Raw genomic sequence first — 13,781 nt, forward strand, 5'->3', positions numbered from 1 at the left:
AAGAGGAGGCAAGGAAGAGGACACAGAAACCCCTCTCAGGGCCTACTTGATAACAATGATGGGCTCTGTGTCCCTTGTGCTAAGCCTCTGGGAATTACCAGCATCCAGCAATCGATGCAAGCTGAAAACTGCGGAATCTGATACCTCGTAGAGCAATGGTTGCTAAGCCTTCATTTTGGGCTGACAGCCAGATTCACCTTTGATTCCTCCCCTATTCCTCATCATGGCTAAAATCTGAAAAATGGGCAGGCTTCGAGTCCTCAAGGGGTGCTGCTGTTGCATCCCATAATGCTCCTTCCTTATCTCCTTATTTGATGCCACTTCACCTAAACTTCTGATATCCCTATTTTTCCTTCTTTCACCATACCTTCATTCCTCCATCTCCCCATCATTTCGTATATCATGTTCCGAGTGAAATATGGAAAACTGAATAGTTGTGATTCCACAGAGGTCCAAACCTTCTAAAGGGTTAAGGAAGGCTGCCCTATGGAAATCAGTGGAGCTAGTGACTCATGGTTAGCTGAAGTCTTGTTGGTTTTGAAACTAGTATGTTTATTGCTATAAACTTATTACAGTTCATTTCCATACATTACTGATTTCTGCAAACTCCCCCTGCCAGGAAATCCTAATGAAGTGCCGCTCAAAGGGTCACCTCATTTTTCTTGATGTTCTTCACCGCATCTTAACCACGGGTGCTGAAAAAAGCCTAGGAGAGGCACTTCCATCATCCCAAATGCATTTGCATGGATCTTATGAGCAAAATAAGCCCTGGAGATGAGGTTAATGATGCCCCATTTGATGCACTGATTGGATTGGGTTTGGGAATGATACTGCAATCATGGCTTTGTAGAGAGACAGAGGTTGAATTGGAGAGGAGAGGCATTCTATAAAGCATGATGGCAGTGGAGTCAAAGACATGGTGCCCACTTTATCATCATGTTTTCTCCTGGGTCCCTGAAGCCCTGCTAGAAAGACCTCTGTGATGATACTAGTTTCCCAGAGAGTTGAAGGCAATATAAGAAAAGAGGTATTGTTGCCCAAAGCATCAGGAAGGTGTCCTCCAGATTTGATGGACTCCAACTCCCATATCCCATTGGTTCAACTGATTGGGGCTGATAAGTCCAACAACATCTGGATGGCAACTCGTCGCCACATCCCATTGGTACTACCCACTGTGTGTGGTAATAACCCTTATCCCAGTAACAAAAAAGTGGGGAGCTGGAAGGAGAGATGAGACAGAAGGAGCAACTACTGTAGATATGACCTTAAACAAGTCTTGGCCATTAATACAAGAACATAACAAGAATCTGGATGTTGGGTCAGGCCAAAGGCCCACTTAGTCCAGCATTCTGTTTTCGCAGTGGCCAAACAGGTAACCGGGAGCCCTGAAGCAGGACTTGAGTGCCACCTGAGTGCAGGTTATTTTGTGGGGCAATAACACACATAACATCTGGAAAGGAGGGACTGATGTTTGCCAGGATTGCAGCAGGAACTGAGAGGGGCTTTGAGCATTTCCTGCAGTCCTGAGGACAGTCACTTCTCAGAAATAGAAGGAAAAGCTTCAAATTCCCGCTTCACATCTGCTGTGATCCCTATGATTATTTTGTCTATGATTATGGATGCTATCTGCATATTTAATATATATATACGCATGCATGTTAAATTCATTTAACTAGCCTAGACTAGTCAACAGAGAAAGCCGAGACAGCGCTTGAGTGCCAAAGGTGATGCCCCACATTTTAAATTGTGCTCTCCAATGCTGTAAGTGGGCATAATGATTTGACCGTGAATGTCATTTAAAATGCCCATGTGGCCATTCTTCAATGCCATGTTGGACTGCCTTGCCAGCTGCCCCTACTGGGAGCTCCACGTCCCCCAGAGAGAACCCATTGTAACTGCATACACAGCCAGCACTAAAAGATAGGCCCGGAACAGGAGTTTGTCAAGCTTGTTTGCAAGAGAGAGCCAATCGCCGTCCACTTTGGCAGCAACGCCTAGGGCACGAAAGTGGGAGCTGATGGGGAGGAGTTCTCTTCGGATCTTCTCCATTGGGGGTGTGGCTGTCCCAGTGGCATGGTCTTTTACAGATGAGTGTTCCCAGGACAAGGGTATCCCTGCAGAAAGACAGAAGCACTTCATCACGTTGGAAGAAGAGATGAATGAGGGCTTGCTTCACTTTCGTTCCTTACCCAACCCCTTCTTACAACTCAGTCCTGGGCAGACATAGTTCCTTGTTGACCTCATGCATTGGACTGGATGACCCTCAGAGTGCCTTCTAAGACTACAATTCTAGAGTTTTACCTACAAATCTATGAGGTTTGTGCCTGGACAGTCCTTAAGAACATAAGCAGAGCCGTGGGAGGTCAGACCAATGGGCCCATCTAGTTCAGCCTTTCCCAGTCTGGCATCCTCCAGATATTTTGGTGTATAACTCCCATCAGTCCGTGCTGCCTGGGGCTCATGGGATTCATTGTCCAAAATATCTGGAGGATACCAGGCTGGCCTTTCCCAGTCTGGCATCCTCCAGATATTTTGGTGTATAACTCCCATCAGTCCGTGCTGCCTGGGGCTCATGGGATTCATTGTCCAAAATATCTGGAGGATACCAGGCTGGGGAAGTCTGCTCTAGATTCAAGCTGGTTCCCCACAGATGCCTCCTAAAATCCTACAAGTGGGGCAGAGTGAAGGCACAGCCATGCTTCATCATTGCTCCTCCACAGAGTTCAAGATGTAGGCTGCCTCTAAAGTTTCAATATAGGCACCATGGCTAATTGCTATTGGTAGACCTATTCTCTTTCTTGAAGTTGCTCCATCCTCTTCTACAGTGGTACCTCTGGATGTGAATGGGATCCGTTCCAGAGCTCCATTCGCACCCTGAAGAGAACGCAACCCGCATCTGCGTGTCTGCACATGCGCGTGACATCATTTTGAGCATCTGCACATGCACGAGTGGTGAAACCCGGAAGTAACACGTTCTGTTACTTCCAAGTTGCCGCGGAGCACAACTCAAAAACACTCAACCTGAAGCAACTTTAACCTGAGGTATGACTGTAAAGACATTTAAGCCAAAGGCTATTGCTCCATCTTGTGGTAGTGAGTTCCACAAATTAATGATGTATTGTGTGAAGAAGGGCTTTTGTATGCTTGTAATCCATCAACAGTTAGTGTTACGGGCTGACACACACACCCTCCGCTCTAGTTCTAGTTTCGGGAGGTGTGGGTGGGAAGACTTCATCTCTATCCACTTTTTATAGTTTTATAATCTCGTTTTCTGTCTCCCATTACTTCTTGGCCTTCTGTACCTGCAGCAGTGCCAGCTTTTTCTCCTGAGCTCCTAGCTGCCTTGGCGTTTTCACCTGCAGTGTCAACAGCGTTCCTGCAGCAATAAGAAGCAAAGGCCTTATCCCGTGTGCAATCATCACCCAAGTGGAGGAATTTGATGAGGAAGATGGATTTGGATAGGCTGAGGACCAGCAGAGCCATGCAGATGGTGAAGAAGGCACCTGAGACAGAGGTAAGAGGAGGAGGAGATACTTGTGAACCATTGGCATTGCTGTGATCCAGCACACAGAGCCCATATAAAGGGACTTCTCCAGTGAGGATGATGACCACAAGCCAAAGGCACTTATCCAGAGACTCTTGCATTGCCCCAAATCTACCAGGTATGGGGGGAGTCAGTGAACTCAGTGAACTGGCTGAGGTGCTTTGTTCTCTGCACTATAGGGCAGCTAGCAAAACCAGCTGGCCAGCTCCTTCATAATGGAAGCCCAGCCAGGTTAGCTGATCCAGGGAGCCACATGGAGCCCTGCTGCTCTTATCCAACAGCTGCTTCAGGCTTGGCTCCCCAGCAACTCACCTAGAGAACCTGCTGCCCAGCCACCTGCCTGCCTTGGGCTAGGTTGGCACTGCTCCATCACCATTGGTTTACAACCTCAGTGAGAACTTTGATGCCTGCTTTGCAATCCTTGCTTCCTCCTGTATGCCCTCTAAAGGCTCATACAGAAACAGGACAGGCACACAAGAACACACACCTGAAGCACTGTGGGATATTTCCCAAGAGGGGCTGCCGTGTTTTGAGACCCACTTTAGCCAAGGCTATTGCTGCAGAAAAGCTCATTTGGCACCCACGCATTTTGCCTAGAGCAAAAGATTGGTTTTCTGCTGTGACTTATTTTGGTGCAATCACAACCAGCTCCTATTGTCCTGGTAATAGTGCAGTGGCTGGAAGAATGAACTCTATACCTCCTGGTGCTCCAGTTAGAATATTGCCCCTGCTGGGTTTTCTTTAGGTAAACCACAACCTCACTGCCTCAGTGCTTTCACCTGCAATATGGGCATAATACTATGCCTTTTAAAAATTACCCTATATGAACCCTTGTGCTATTATTATTAAGTTATACTCATATTAGTGCTACCCTGTTTCCACTCACTGATCAGAGATGTGCCGATCCCAGTACTTGGCAGCTCGTCTGACATGTTGACTTTGAAGAGAGTGTAACCAACCAGCACGCTGGTTTTGAATGTTATCCTTGTTCCAGAATTCGGGGGCAGGTAGAAACTACCCAGGTCCACAACAAGCAGGAAGATGCTGGGAATCAGCAAGCTGACCACGTAGAGCAGGGGACGTCTGGTGATAACAATCTGGAGGGATCAGATGGAGGAAGAGGGTGGGCAATTAATGAAACTTCAGAGATAAGGAATTTATACTGCCTCTGGGGCAGTGATCTATCTTTCTCTACTGTTCTGCCTCAGCTGACCCACTGGGCCACAATGGTGACACCAGTTTCCTTAAGGGCATAGGAGGCCCATCAAGTTCACATACTTCTTGAAAGCCTGCTCCTGCTATTGCTCCCTAGAGACTGATATCCAGGGACCTCTGAACTTGGTGCTTCTGTATAATAGCTGTTCCACTTGCTTTTAGTGAAGACAGTACAAGTCAGATATGGCATCCAGAACAGAAAAGGCAGCTTGTTATAAATGTTTCCAATCCATGCTGTTCTGTATTAAATTCAGTTGCTTACACAGATATGCCAAAGTTTGTGATGGAGTTTATTCTAGAGAGTTCTGTTCACAATTCTGCTGTTGTTGTTGCTGCAGCTGTTGTTACATTTATATCCCTTCTTGTCTTGAACTGGATCTCAAAGTGGTGTACATAGTTATCCTCAAAACAACCCTGTGAGGTAGGCTGCACTGAAAGATTGGCCCAAGATCACCAATGAGCTTCATGGCTGAGTGGGGGCTAGCATCGTGGTCTGACATTTTAAACACACTGGCTGGCCTAGGAAACATGGGAGGGAGGAGAGAGCAATGCTGACGTTGGTCACTAGCTATCAGTTCCTTATTTCATTGAGCTTTGAAAAACCACAAAATTAGAAATTTTTGTGTTGATTGAAAGCTTATGTAGTGTTAAACCCGCAAATAAGCTTTGCTTGGCCCCATACTATATTCCTCCATGAGTGGGAGCCTGATTCCTTTGAGAGGCACAATTGTTTTCAAAACCATTGTGTCTGTTGAATGCTCAGAAATTTGAGATGACCCCACACGGCGATTTCAAATGAGGACTGTGGGGTATGAACCTCTCAATAAGATTTGGGCCACCCTGTATAAAACATCATCATCAGGAACTGGTATCAGCATGTTCCTTCAGAATCTTCAGCTCTTTTCTGGGCAGGGTTTTGTGGAGGTGTCCATGGTCCTGAACTGCAACCTATGATTCTCTCAGCAACCAAATCCGTCCCTTTCCATCCTGTCTAACAGGCGATGGAGCTCATTGCCTTTAAATTCCCCAGCACAAGGAAGGAAGCAAAAAGAGGAGAGCGCTTTCGATTTAGTCGTGTTTGCCATTAGACACCCTTCAGGTGCTAGCGATATTATGCCACCATTTCATTATCCATTAACGCCAGGTAATAATAATAAGTACACAAAAGGTATTTGCAGCCCATTGGCGCTAATGAAGGGAATCAATCTCATTCGGTGCCCGTTCAGCAGCTGCAGGCTGGAGATGGAATATTATCCAAGGTTAGGTGCCAACTGTCTTGCTGGCGGAAGACCCCACCAGCACTCAGTCTTGCCTAGCTGCCTTCATGAGGCGAACGGGGGCCGACAGTCAGACACAGCTTTGCAGCTGAAGCTGGCACCTTTCCCTTCTCATTTATTCAACAAAGAAGCACCAGATAATGGTAAGTTTGTAGATTCTGTGTGAAGGTATCATTTCCTGTGCTGGAGTGAGGAGAGTTGAAATGCTGGGTGTGTGTGCTGAATTTGTGGTGAATGTCCATGTATGGTAATGGTGTGTGGTTTGTTTGTGCCATGGCCACTACAGATATGTGACACTTGAAGCTATGGGGGCTAGCTGGGTTTTTTGCCCTGGGTGAAGCCTCCATTGAGGCTCTCAGCCTGTGTGTGTGTGTGTATAAATGTGCATAGGTAAAGGTAAAGGGACCCCTGACCATAAGGTCCAGTCATGGCCGACTCTGGGGTTGCGGCGCTCATCTCGCTTTATTGGCCAAAGGAGCCGGCGTACAGCTGCCGGGTCATGTGGCCAGCATGACTAAGCCGCTTCTGGCGAACCAGAGCAGCGCACGGAAACGCCGTTTACCTTCCCGCCAGAGAGGTACCCATTTATCTACTTGCACTTTGCCATGCTTTCGAACTGCTAGGTGGGCAGGAGCAGGGACCGGGCAACGGGAGCTCACCCCGTCGCAGGGATGTGAACCGCCAACCTTCTGATTGGCAAGTCCTAGGCTCTGTGGTTTAACCCACAGCGCCACCCGTGTCCCTTATAAATAGCGTGGTGCAAAACTGGGAGTTTGACCCGGGTGAAATAAGGCCTCTGCAGTACAGTCATCTGAAGAAGCAAACAGGATGAGTGAAGAGGAGGTTGGAAGAATTGGAAGACAGAAGAAGAAGCATGAAGAAAGAAGAACCAGGAAGATCCTTACTAGGTGCAAACCAAATTTCTCTTACTCCTAGCACTGAATCACATTACACGCTGATTGGAAATTTTGGGTTCCTAACAATTATCACATCATTACTGATTTCAAAGTAAAGAAATGTATTTTTACCACAGGGCACTCAGAGCAGCTTCACAATGTGAGGATTATTATTTTTTAATCAAATGCAAAAGTGCCGTTTAAAAAACACAACTATAAATGAATGAACAGCAACCATCTAAACTACAATACAAAAACCAGGCAACAGTAAAGCTGAAGGACCAGGTTTAGCCAGGAAGCCTTTGTGAACGAGAGATGAGAACAAGAACAAGAGGACATGGGGGCATTAAATGATGCCATTAAGGGAAGAGAAAGGAAGAGGAGAGGATAGAGTGACCAGGTCACAATGTTCCAGGTACTCACATGAAACCGAATCTGAGCAATGCTCCCAGTCTGAGTTTGCAGGATACGCCGCTCAGAGAGCACAGAAACCAACTCCCATTCTCCATCATTTAGAAACAACTTCTGGTCACTCTTGATCTCCTCATATCTCCTCCAAAAAGCAAGATCCACATCCTGAACTAAAAAGGATACAGTGGGGAAAAATGACAAAACTATTAGTCATGCACATTTAAGATCAAGTCCAGTGGTGAACAAAATGTTACATTACAGCCTCACTGCACATTTAAATCACATTGCATCCTCCAAATATTCCTAGGAACTGCCGTTCACCCCCCACATAAGTACAATTCCTAGCCCCCTCTGCAAACTAAACTTCCCAGGATTCTTTTCCAGTAATGTGGAGAACTCAGAGGGAGCAAACAGAGTCAAGAAATTAGTTCTCATGATGGAGAGAAGCCAGACTGTGGGTACCTATCATTCCAAGGTATACTGTATCTCTTGTCCTGCAAAGTAAGGCAAACGTGAAGCAAAATAAAGGTAGCCTGTATCCAACACAAGAGTCTAGTCTCCTAGTTATTAGAAGAGCAATCAATCCTGCCCAAAAAACCTGTTTGGGGGCTTAAATTCTCTCTGATCAGTTGAGAGGCATCTCATCTGGTCTGACCAGACTCCCTGTAGTTCCTCCCTTTGGTCAGCAGTGGGTGGTGGTGGTGTTGTAAAAGCAATGATAGAAACTGAGGAAGCGGCCTCAGGCTATTGGTTCATCTAGCACAATATTGCCTATACAGTGTTCTTCAACCTTGAGTCCCCAGATGTTGGTAGCCATGGGCTAAGCTAACTGGAGATGATGGGAGTTGTAGTCTAGCAACATCTGGGGGTCCAAGGTTGAATAAGTGGCTCTCCCAGTCCTACCTGGAGATGCTGGGGATTGAACCTGGGATCTTCTGCATGCAAGGCAGGTACTCTACCACTGAGCTACAGATTTTTCCCCTAATAACACCCAGTCCCTGGGTTCAGAACTCCTGACTCACCTGTGTGCAAAGCACTGCTGAAAGTCAGGCTGCAGTTCTGTGTGTCAAATGGGAAAGTGTACATTTCCAGCATGCATGCGGACACCACCTGCATGGGTTTGTAATTCTTGATCACACCACTGGCATTCAAGTAGACAAATGGGAGATCTGGGGATTTGCTGGCATCCACGCTATACCAGGAAGAGAGAGAGAGCAGAGGGACAGTCCATGATGTATTGTACATTACCTGGGAACATTACTTCCACTGCTAAATATTGCATTTTTGTTCAGGCACGAGTGACATTTGTAGCCTCAGAGCTTGGAAAGAAGGGAATGGAACAACTCCCCTCTGAGTTACTCCATTCCTTACTTCCCAAGTTCTGAGGCAAGAAATGTCACTCATGAGTTGTCAAATGTCCCCTCTGAGTTGTTCCATTCCCTTCATCCTTTTGGTCCTTCCTTCCTTCCTTCCTTCCTTCCTTCCTTCCTTCCTTCCTTTCTTTCTTTCTTTCTTTCTTTCTTTCTTTCTTTCTTTCTCTCTCTTTCTCATATATCTGCAGTAGGCCTCCAAGGCAGCTAAAACCAATAAACCATATTTATTACTATAATATAATAAAATGCCACTGAAAAGCAACAATATCAAAACATCTCCAGCTTAACAACTGCAGCCCGAGGTGAAACCTACTTAAGAGGAGTTTATGAGACCCTGAGTCACCATCATCTCAAACCAACAAGGTCCACACTTACGATTCACCAACAATAATATCAGGAGCCCAGATGCGGTGAATGGGCAAAGAGATTTCTTGGATCCCATCATAACGACTAGAATTCCAAGTGAGATACTCATCCTTCCAGATCTGCAAAAGAGAGAAAGGAGCATGTCTAGCTATTTCTAAACTGTACTAAAGTCAAATGTATCATGATGGAAGCTGAGATGCATCTGTTTAGTTTTTGGTTAGAGAAGTGGGGGAAATAGGTGGAGAGTTGAATTTAAAAATGGGGGAAGGAAGAGAGGGCTACTTGGGTTATTAGGGAGGCCTGGCTTACTAACAATTAATATCTGGAGCACCACCTCATACAGCAAGGATATGGAAGCTGTGGCCCTACAGATGGGGGGGGGGGACACCATCAACCCCGGTCAGTATTGTCTTACCTGCCGATACCAAATGCTTGTTTTCAGTTTTTGATTCTGAGCATCCTGGAAAGGAAAAAGATGTAAATTGTGCAAATCATGCAGACAACAACAATCATTATGATGGAATACAGTGGAATCAGGAAATTATCATTGTTGCACATTTGCCTAGAGAGTTAAACAGGTTTTGCCTACTGTTTTCATGTGGCTTCAGATCATCTCCATCCCTGTCTCTCCCATTGCAAATTCAAACAGTATGACTTGTATGGAACTAGATCCACTTAAGTGTTCTAGAGACGTGGCTCAAGAGCCCAGCTGGTGTTGGACATGGGGCCCAAGCCATGCCAGAGTGGGGTGCAACTCTTTTGCCTCTGTCTCTGGTCAAAGGTGGGAACTGCAGGGAGACCAGTCTGAGATTCTCTTAAGAGCAGTAGGTCAAAGCAGGTCATATGTTACTTTATGACTTTCCTGCAGGAGGGATAGAGAACTCGGGACCCTCTGTATGTTGTTAGACTCTAACTCAGGGGTCAGCAACCTAAGGCCCATGGGCCACAAGCAGCCCATGGGGTCGTTCAAGTGGCCCATGGACCCCCACCGCCCACTTGGTCGGCTCTTGTGCGCCACCCTAAACTGTCAAGGAGCAGAGTGGGGACCGCCTTCCGCGATGCTGGCTGGCTTCCCAATGGGAAGCTGCACACACGTCCTCTGCGCCGGAAGGAGTGCCAGAAATAGTGTTTGCACATGTGTGCGCACACACACACACTGGCCCACTGTGGCATCTGCAGGACCATAAGCCAGCCCAAGCCACAAAAATTTTGCCGACCCCTGCTCTAACTCCCAGCAGCCCCAGTAACTAGTATGGTCAGTACTTGGGGATGATAGAAGTTGCATCTGGAGATCCACAGATGCTCCTGAACCTTGTTCTCGGTTAGATTTGTATGCAGGTTTAAGCAATGAAGAAACAGCTTTGCCTGTTTCTTGTCCTGGCTAGAATTATTCTGCCTTATCACATTGCTGCCTTGCCCCATCTCCAGATTTGCAGGAGCTGCACCTGGAATCCAGCTAAGAAAGAAAAAGGAGAGCCAATCAATTTTGCCAAATGGACAACTCTCTGGAGGCCCATCTCCATCACTGTCTTCTCCTACACCTGGCTGGCGCTGTTTTGTTGACCCTCGACTCTCAGGTACCCCCCTCTGTCTGCTGCTCCTTACAGTAAATTACCATTGACAAAATGGCACACCGCTGCCGGCTGTTGACACTATAAACGAATCACCCATCTCTCCCTCCCTACCACCCTAATTAGTTACTCTGACATTAATCAGGTTGCTAAGAATAATGCATATTCTCTACAAAAGCGGGGCTTGAAAACTGGGCAGCGTTGATTGCCTTCTTCTCTGGAAGGTTCACAATTTGGAAGCATCCCTTGCTAGCAAAGAGAACAACAGAGAAATAATTGCGGGGGGGGGGAGTGGGGAGTAAGAGAGATATTTTGCCACTGTGCTGGTGAAACGGCCACCATATCTCATGCATGCTCAGGCTGAGAGGAAAAGGGGGGGCAGCTCAGAAAATATTTTGAAGTTTAAAAATGGTAGTCCCACTTTCTAAGGAACCCTGCCAAAGTCCCCACACACACACACACACACTTATAGCCTCGCAAGTGGCAGGATGCTTATTCAAGGAGACACTTCAGCCAGTGTGGTGTAGTGGTTAAGAGCGGCAGTCACATAATCTGGGGAACCGGGTTCGTGTCTCCGCTCCTCCACATGCAGCTGCTGGGTGACCTTGGGCCAGTCACACTTCTGTGAAGTCTCTCAGCCCCACTCACCTCACAGAGTGTTTGTTGTGGGGGAGGAAGGGAAAGGAGGTTGTTAGCCGCTTTGAGACTCCTGAAGGGGAGTGAAAGGCGGGATATCAAATCCAAACTCTTCTTCTTCTTCTTCTGCAGAAGCACTCAAGGAGGGCTGGTAAGGGGTGTAGCCCTAGGGAAAGGGGGGGCAGCTTGGGGAGCGATCCTGATGGCCAGACAGAGGGCTGGAGGGCTCGATTTGGTTCGCAGGCCTGAGATTCCCCACTCCTGTTTTAAGTCTTCTTATGCATACCCGCACATTGTATGAACAGCTAATTCTTATCCACATCTCTGCTTCCAGCACCTTTCCTGCTTATCACTGGTGTATCAGCACTCTTTGCTTTGGGCAGCCCATAGGCTGTTGACGTTCCCTCCATCCCTTGTGCCAGAGTTGAGAGAGTTGGGGGGGGGCGAGTCAGAAAGTAAAACTTGACTCCCCTTCAGAGTTTTCCTCCATGCCAGCTGGCCAATATAATTGCTTCTCTCGTTGTGCCATTTGAAACTATTCTTTCCTCTCTCGCTTTGGGTGTGCATGTACGGATCCCCTTCCATCTTGCTTGTTAAAAACAAAGGATATTTGGGAGAATTGGAATTCATTAGTCTCCCTAACATAGGAAGCCTACTTTAGTCTTAAATTGGTGGTTAGCAAACATGCAGATAATTCCTCCGCATTCTTATTTATCTTTCCCCCAGTTCGGCATCCTGTTGGAACAGCTGCCTCGGCGTCTGTCTGGGAGGCTCTAAGTCAGTGGAGTGGAAGACGGAGGTGCGTGGAATTCGGCACTGACGAAACTCAATCTAAACAAATTGGAGCTCTTTCTCCGTTGACTAGATTATCGGTCTAATCAGATTTCCCCAAGGCCCTCCTAATAACTGGAGAGTCTCAGACTGCTCCCCGCCTTTTATGTGCGCGGAACAGGAGGCAAAAGATCAACAAAAGGAGTCGCAGGCGACAGGGAAGATGGGGCGGGAGCACTTTGCGTGCCGCAATGCCTGCCGAATGGCTCCTCTATTAGCGTGCACACCTGCTGAGGCCTGGAAGGCATCGAGCGCTCTTGCAGAGCCAGCGGCAGCGTCTCACAACAGTGATTACACAGCCAAATCTCTCCTCAGATCACCGGGGGGTACAAATACGGCCGCCTTCCGAGTAAGTTGATCGTACAAAACAAAATCAGTCCCTTGCAAGCTCTGGGTCTTGTGGAGCCACTGTGCTTTCCATCTTATGGGCATGGGAACCTGCCTGATATGGAGCCAGACAAAAACAAAGTCTGCCTAGGTCAGTACAGTGGTACCTCTGAAGTCGAAAGGAATTCATTCCGGAAGTCTGTTCGACTTCCAAAACGTTTGGAAACCAAAGCCGGTGGCAGAGGAACCCTCTCTGGCACCTGGGGTGGAACGCCAAGGGGCAGGGCGAACCGCCCAGTGGCGCACGCACATGTGCAGCAATCCCGTACGGACTGCAGATTTGCAGCATCCCATACAGAGTGTGCATGCGTGGCAGCCCATATGGTAGCCTTGTGAGAGGCAGCCCATACAGACCCCAGTATGGACAGCTCACGAGAGCGGCAGCCCGTACGGTCGCCGTGCAAGAGGCAGCCCATACGGATGCCCATATGAATGGCATGCGAGAGCAGCAGCCCATATGGACACCGCATGAGTGGCGCCCATACTGACTGCATGCGCCCTCGGCTGCTCTACAGCTGGGGGGAGGCAGAGGCCATCTTGTTACCCCCCAGAGTGGCAGCCAGGGTGGACCGCCCCCTCCACACCCCACTCTGTACACCCCTGACCAAATGGCGGCTTCCGATTGGCTGCAGGAAGCTCCATCAGACGTTTGGGTTCCAAAGAACATTCGCAAACCAGAGCACTCACTTCTGGGTTTGCGGGGTTTAGGAGCCAAAACATGTGAGTACCAAGGTGTTTGGGATCCAAGGTACAACTGTATTGTCACTTCTGACAGGTAGTGATTCTCCAGAGTTTCAGGCAGGAGGCTCTTCTGGTTCCGCTGGAGGTGCTAGGAACTGAGTTCAGGACCTTCAGCATGCTAGGCAGATTCTCTACCACTGGGCTCCAGCCCTTCCCTCTTACATAGTGTTCAGGGCATTGAAGACCCCTTACTGTTGCCACAGCAGAGTCCCAGCCTCCAGCAACTCAATCAGTATGAAAGGGGAGCTTTTTAGCAACTATATACTCCAGAGAAAGGCATTTAGGAACACTGAAAAAGCAAGGTGCCTCAGTTTCTAGAGAATGGTGTGCAAATTCTATTATGTATGATGAAACTTCTCGGAAAACACAACTTGAGTCACTCCAAAAGGAGATATTGGAGCACTCCAAATCATTTGCCCAGGTATGTGCACAGAAAACAGTATATCTAGCTTTCAGAAAAGAGGAGAGCTTAAAAGCTCTTTCCATGGCAGGAAAACCTGGTGCGGAAAGGTCTCTCTGCCTTGCTTACCAAG

The 13,781-nt window shown here is 47.6% G+C and overlaps 1 protein-coding gene across 5 annotated transcripts in view; it reads right to left on the bottom strand.

The window, feature by feature from the left end:
• Positions 1–528: 528 nt before the first annotated feature.
• Positions 529–13,781, bottom strand: part of HTR3B (5-hydroxytryptamine receptor 3B) — a 31,809-nt gene continuing 18,556 nt past the window's right edge. For 4 of the 5 annotated variants that reach the window (XM_083714076.1, XM_083714074.1, XM_083714075.1 and 1 more), the window contains 7 exons: positions 9,498–9,542; positions 9,092–9,201; positions 8,366–8,535; positions 7,356–7,513; positions 4,431–4,641; positions 3,303–3,503; positions 529–2,114 (listed from right to left, as the gene is read on the bottom strand). In XM_083714076.1, coding sequence (XP_083570202.1) covers positions 1,855–2,114; positions 3,303–3,503; positions 4,431–4,641; positions 7,356–7,513; positions 8,366–8,535; positions 9,092–9,201; positions 9,498–9,542 — 1,155 coding nt within the window. In that variant the 3' untranslated portion in view covers positions 529–1,854. Of the gene's footprint in view, positions 2,115–3,302; positions 3,504–4,430; positions 4,642–7,355; positions 7,514–8,365; positions 8,536–9,091; positions 9,202–9,497; positions 9,543–10,345; positions 10,539–13,781 lie in introns of all 5 variants that reach the window. The other variant, XM_083714072.1, reaches the window with a different exon arrangement.

Source organism: Podarcis gaigeae (genome assembly GCF_964106915.1).
Source record: "Podarcis gaigeae genome assembly, chromosome: 15".
Taxonomy (NCBI): Eukaryota; Metazoa; Chordata; class Lepidosauria; order Squamata; family Lacertidae; genus Podarcis; species Podarcis gaigeae.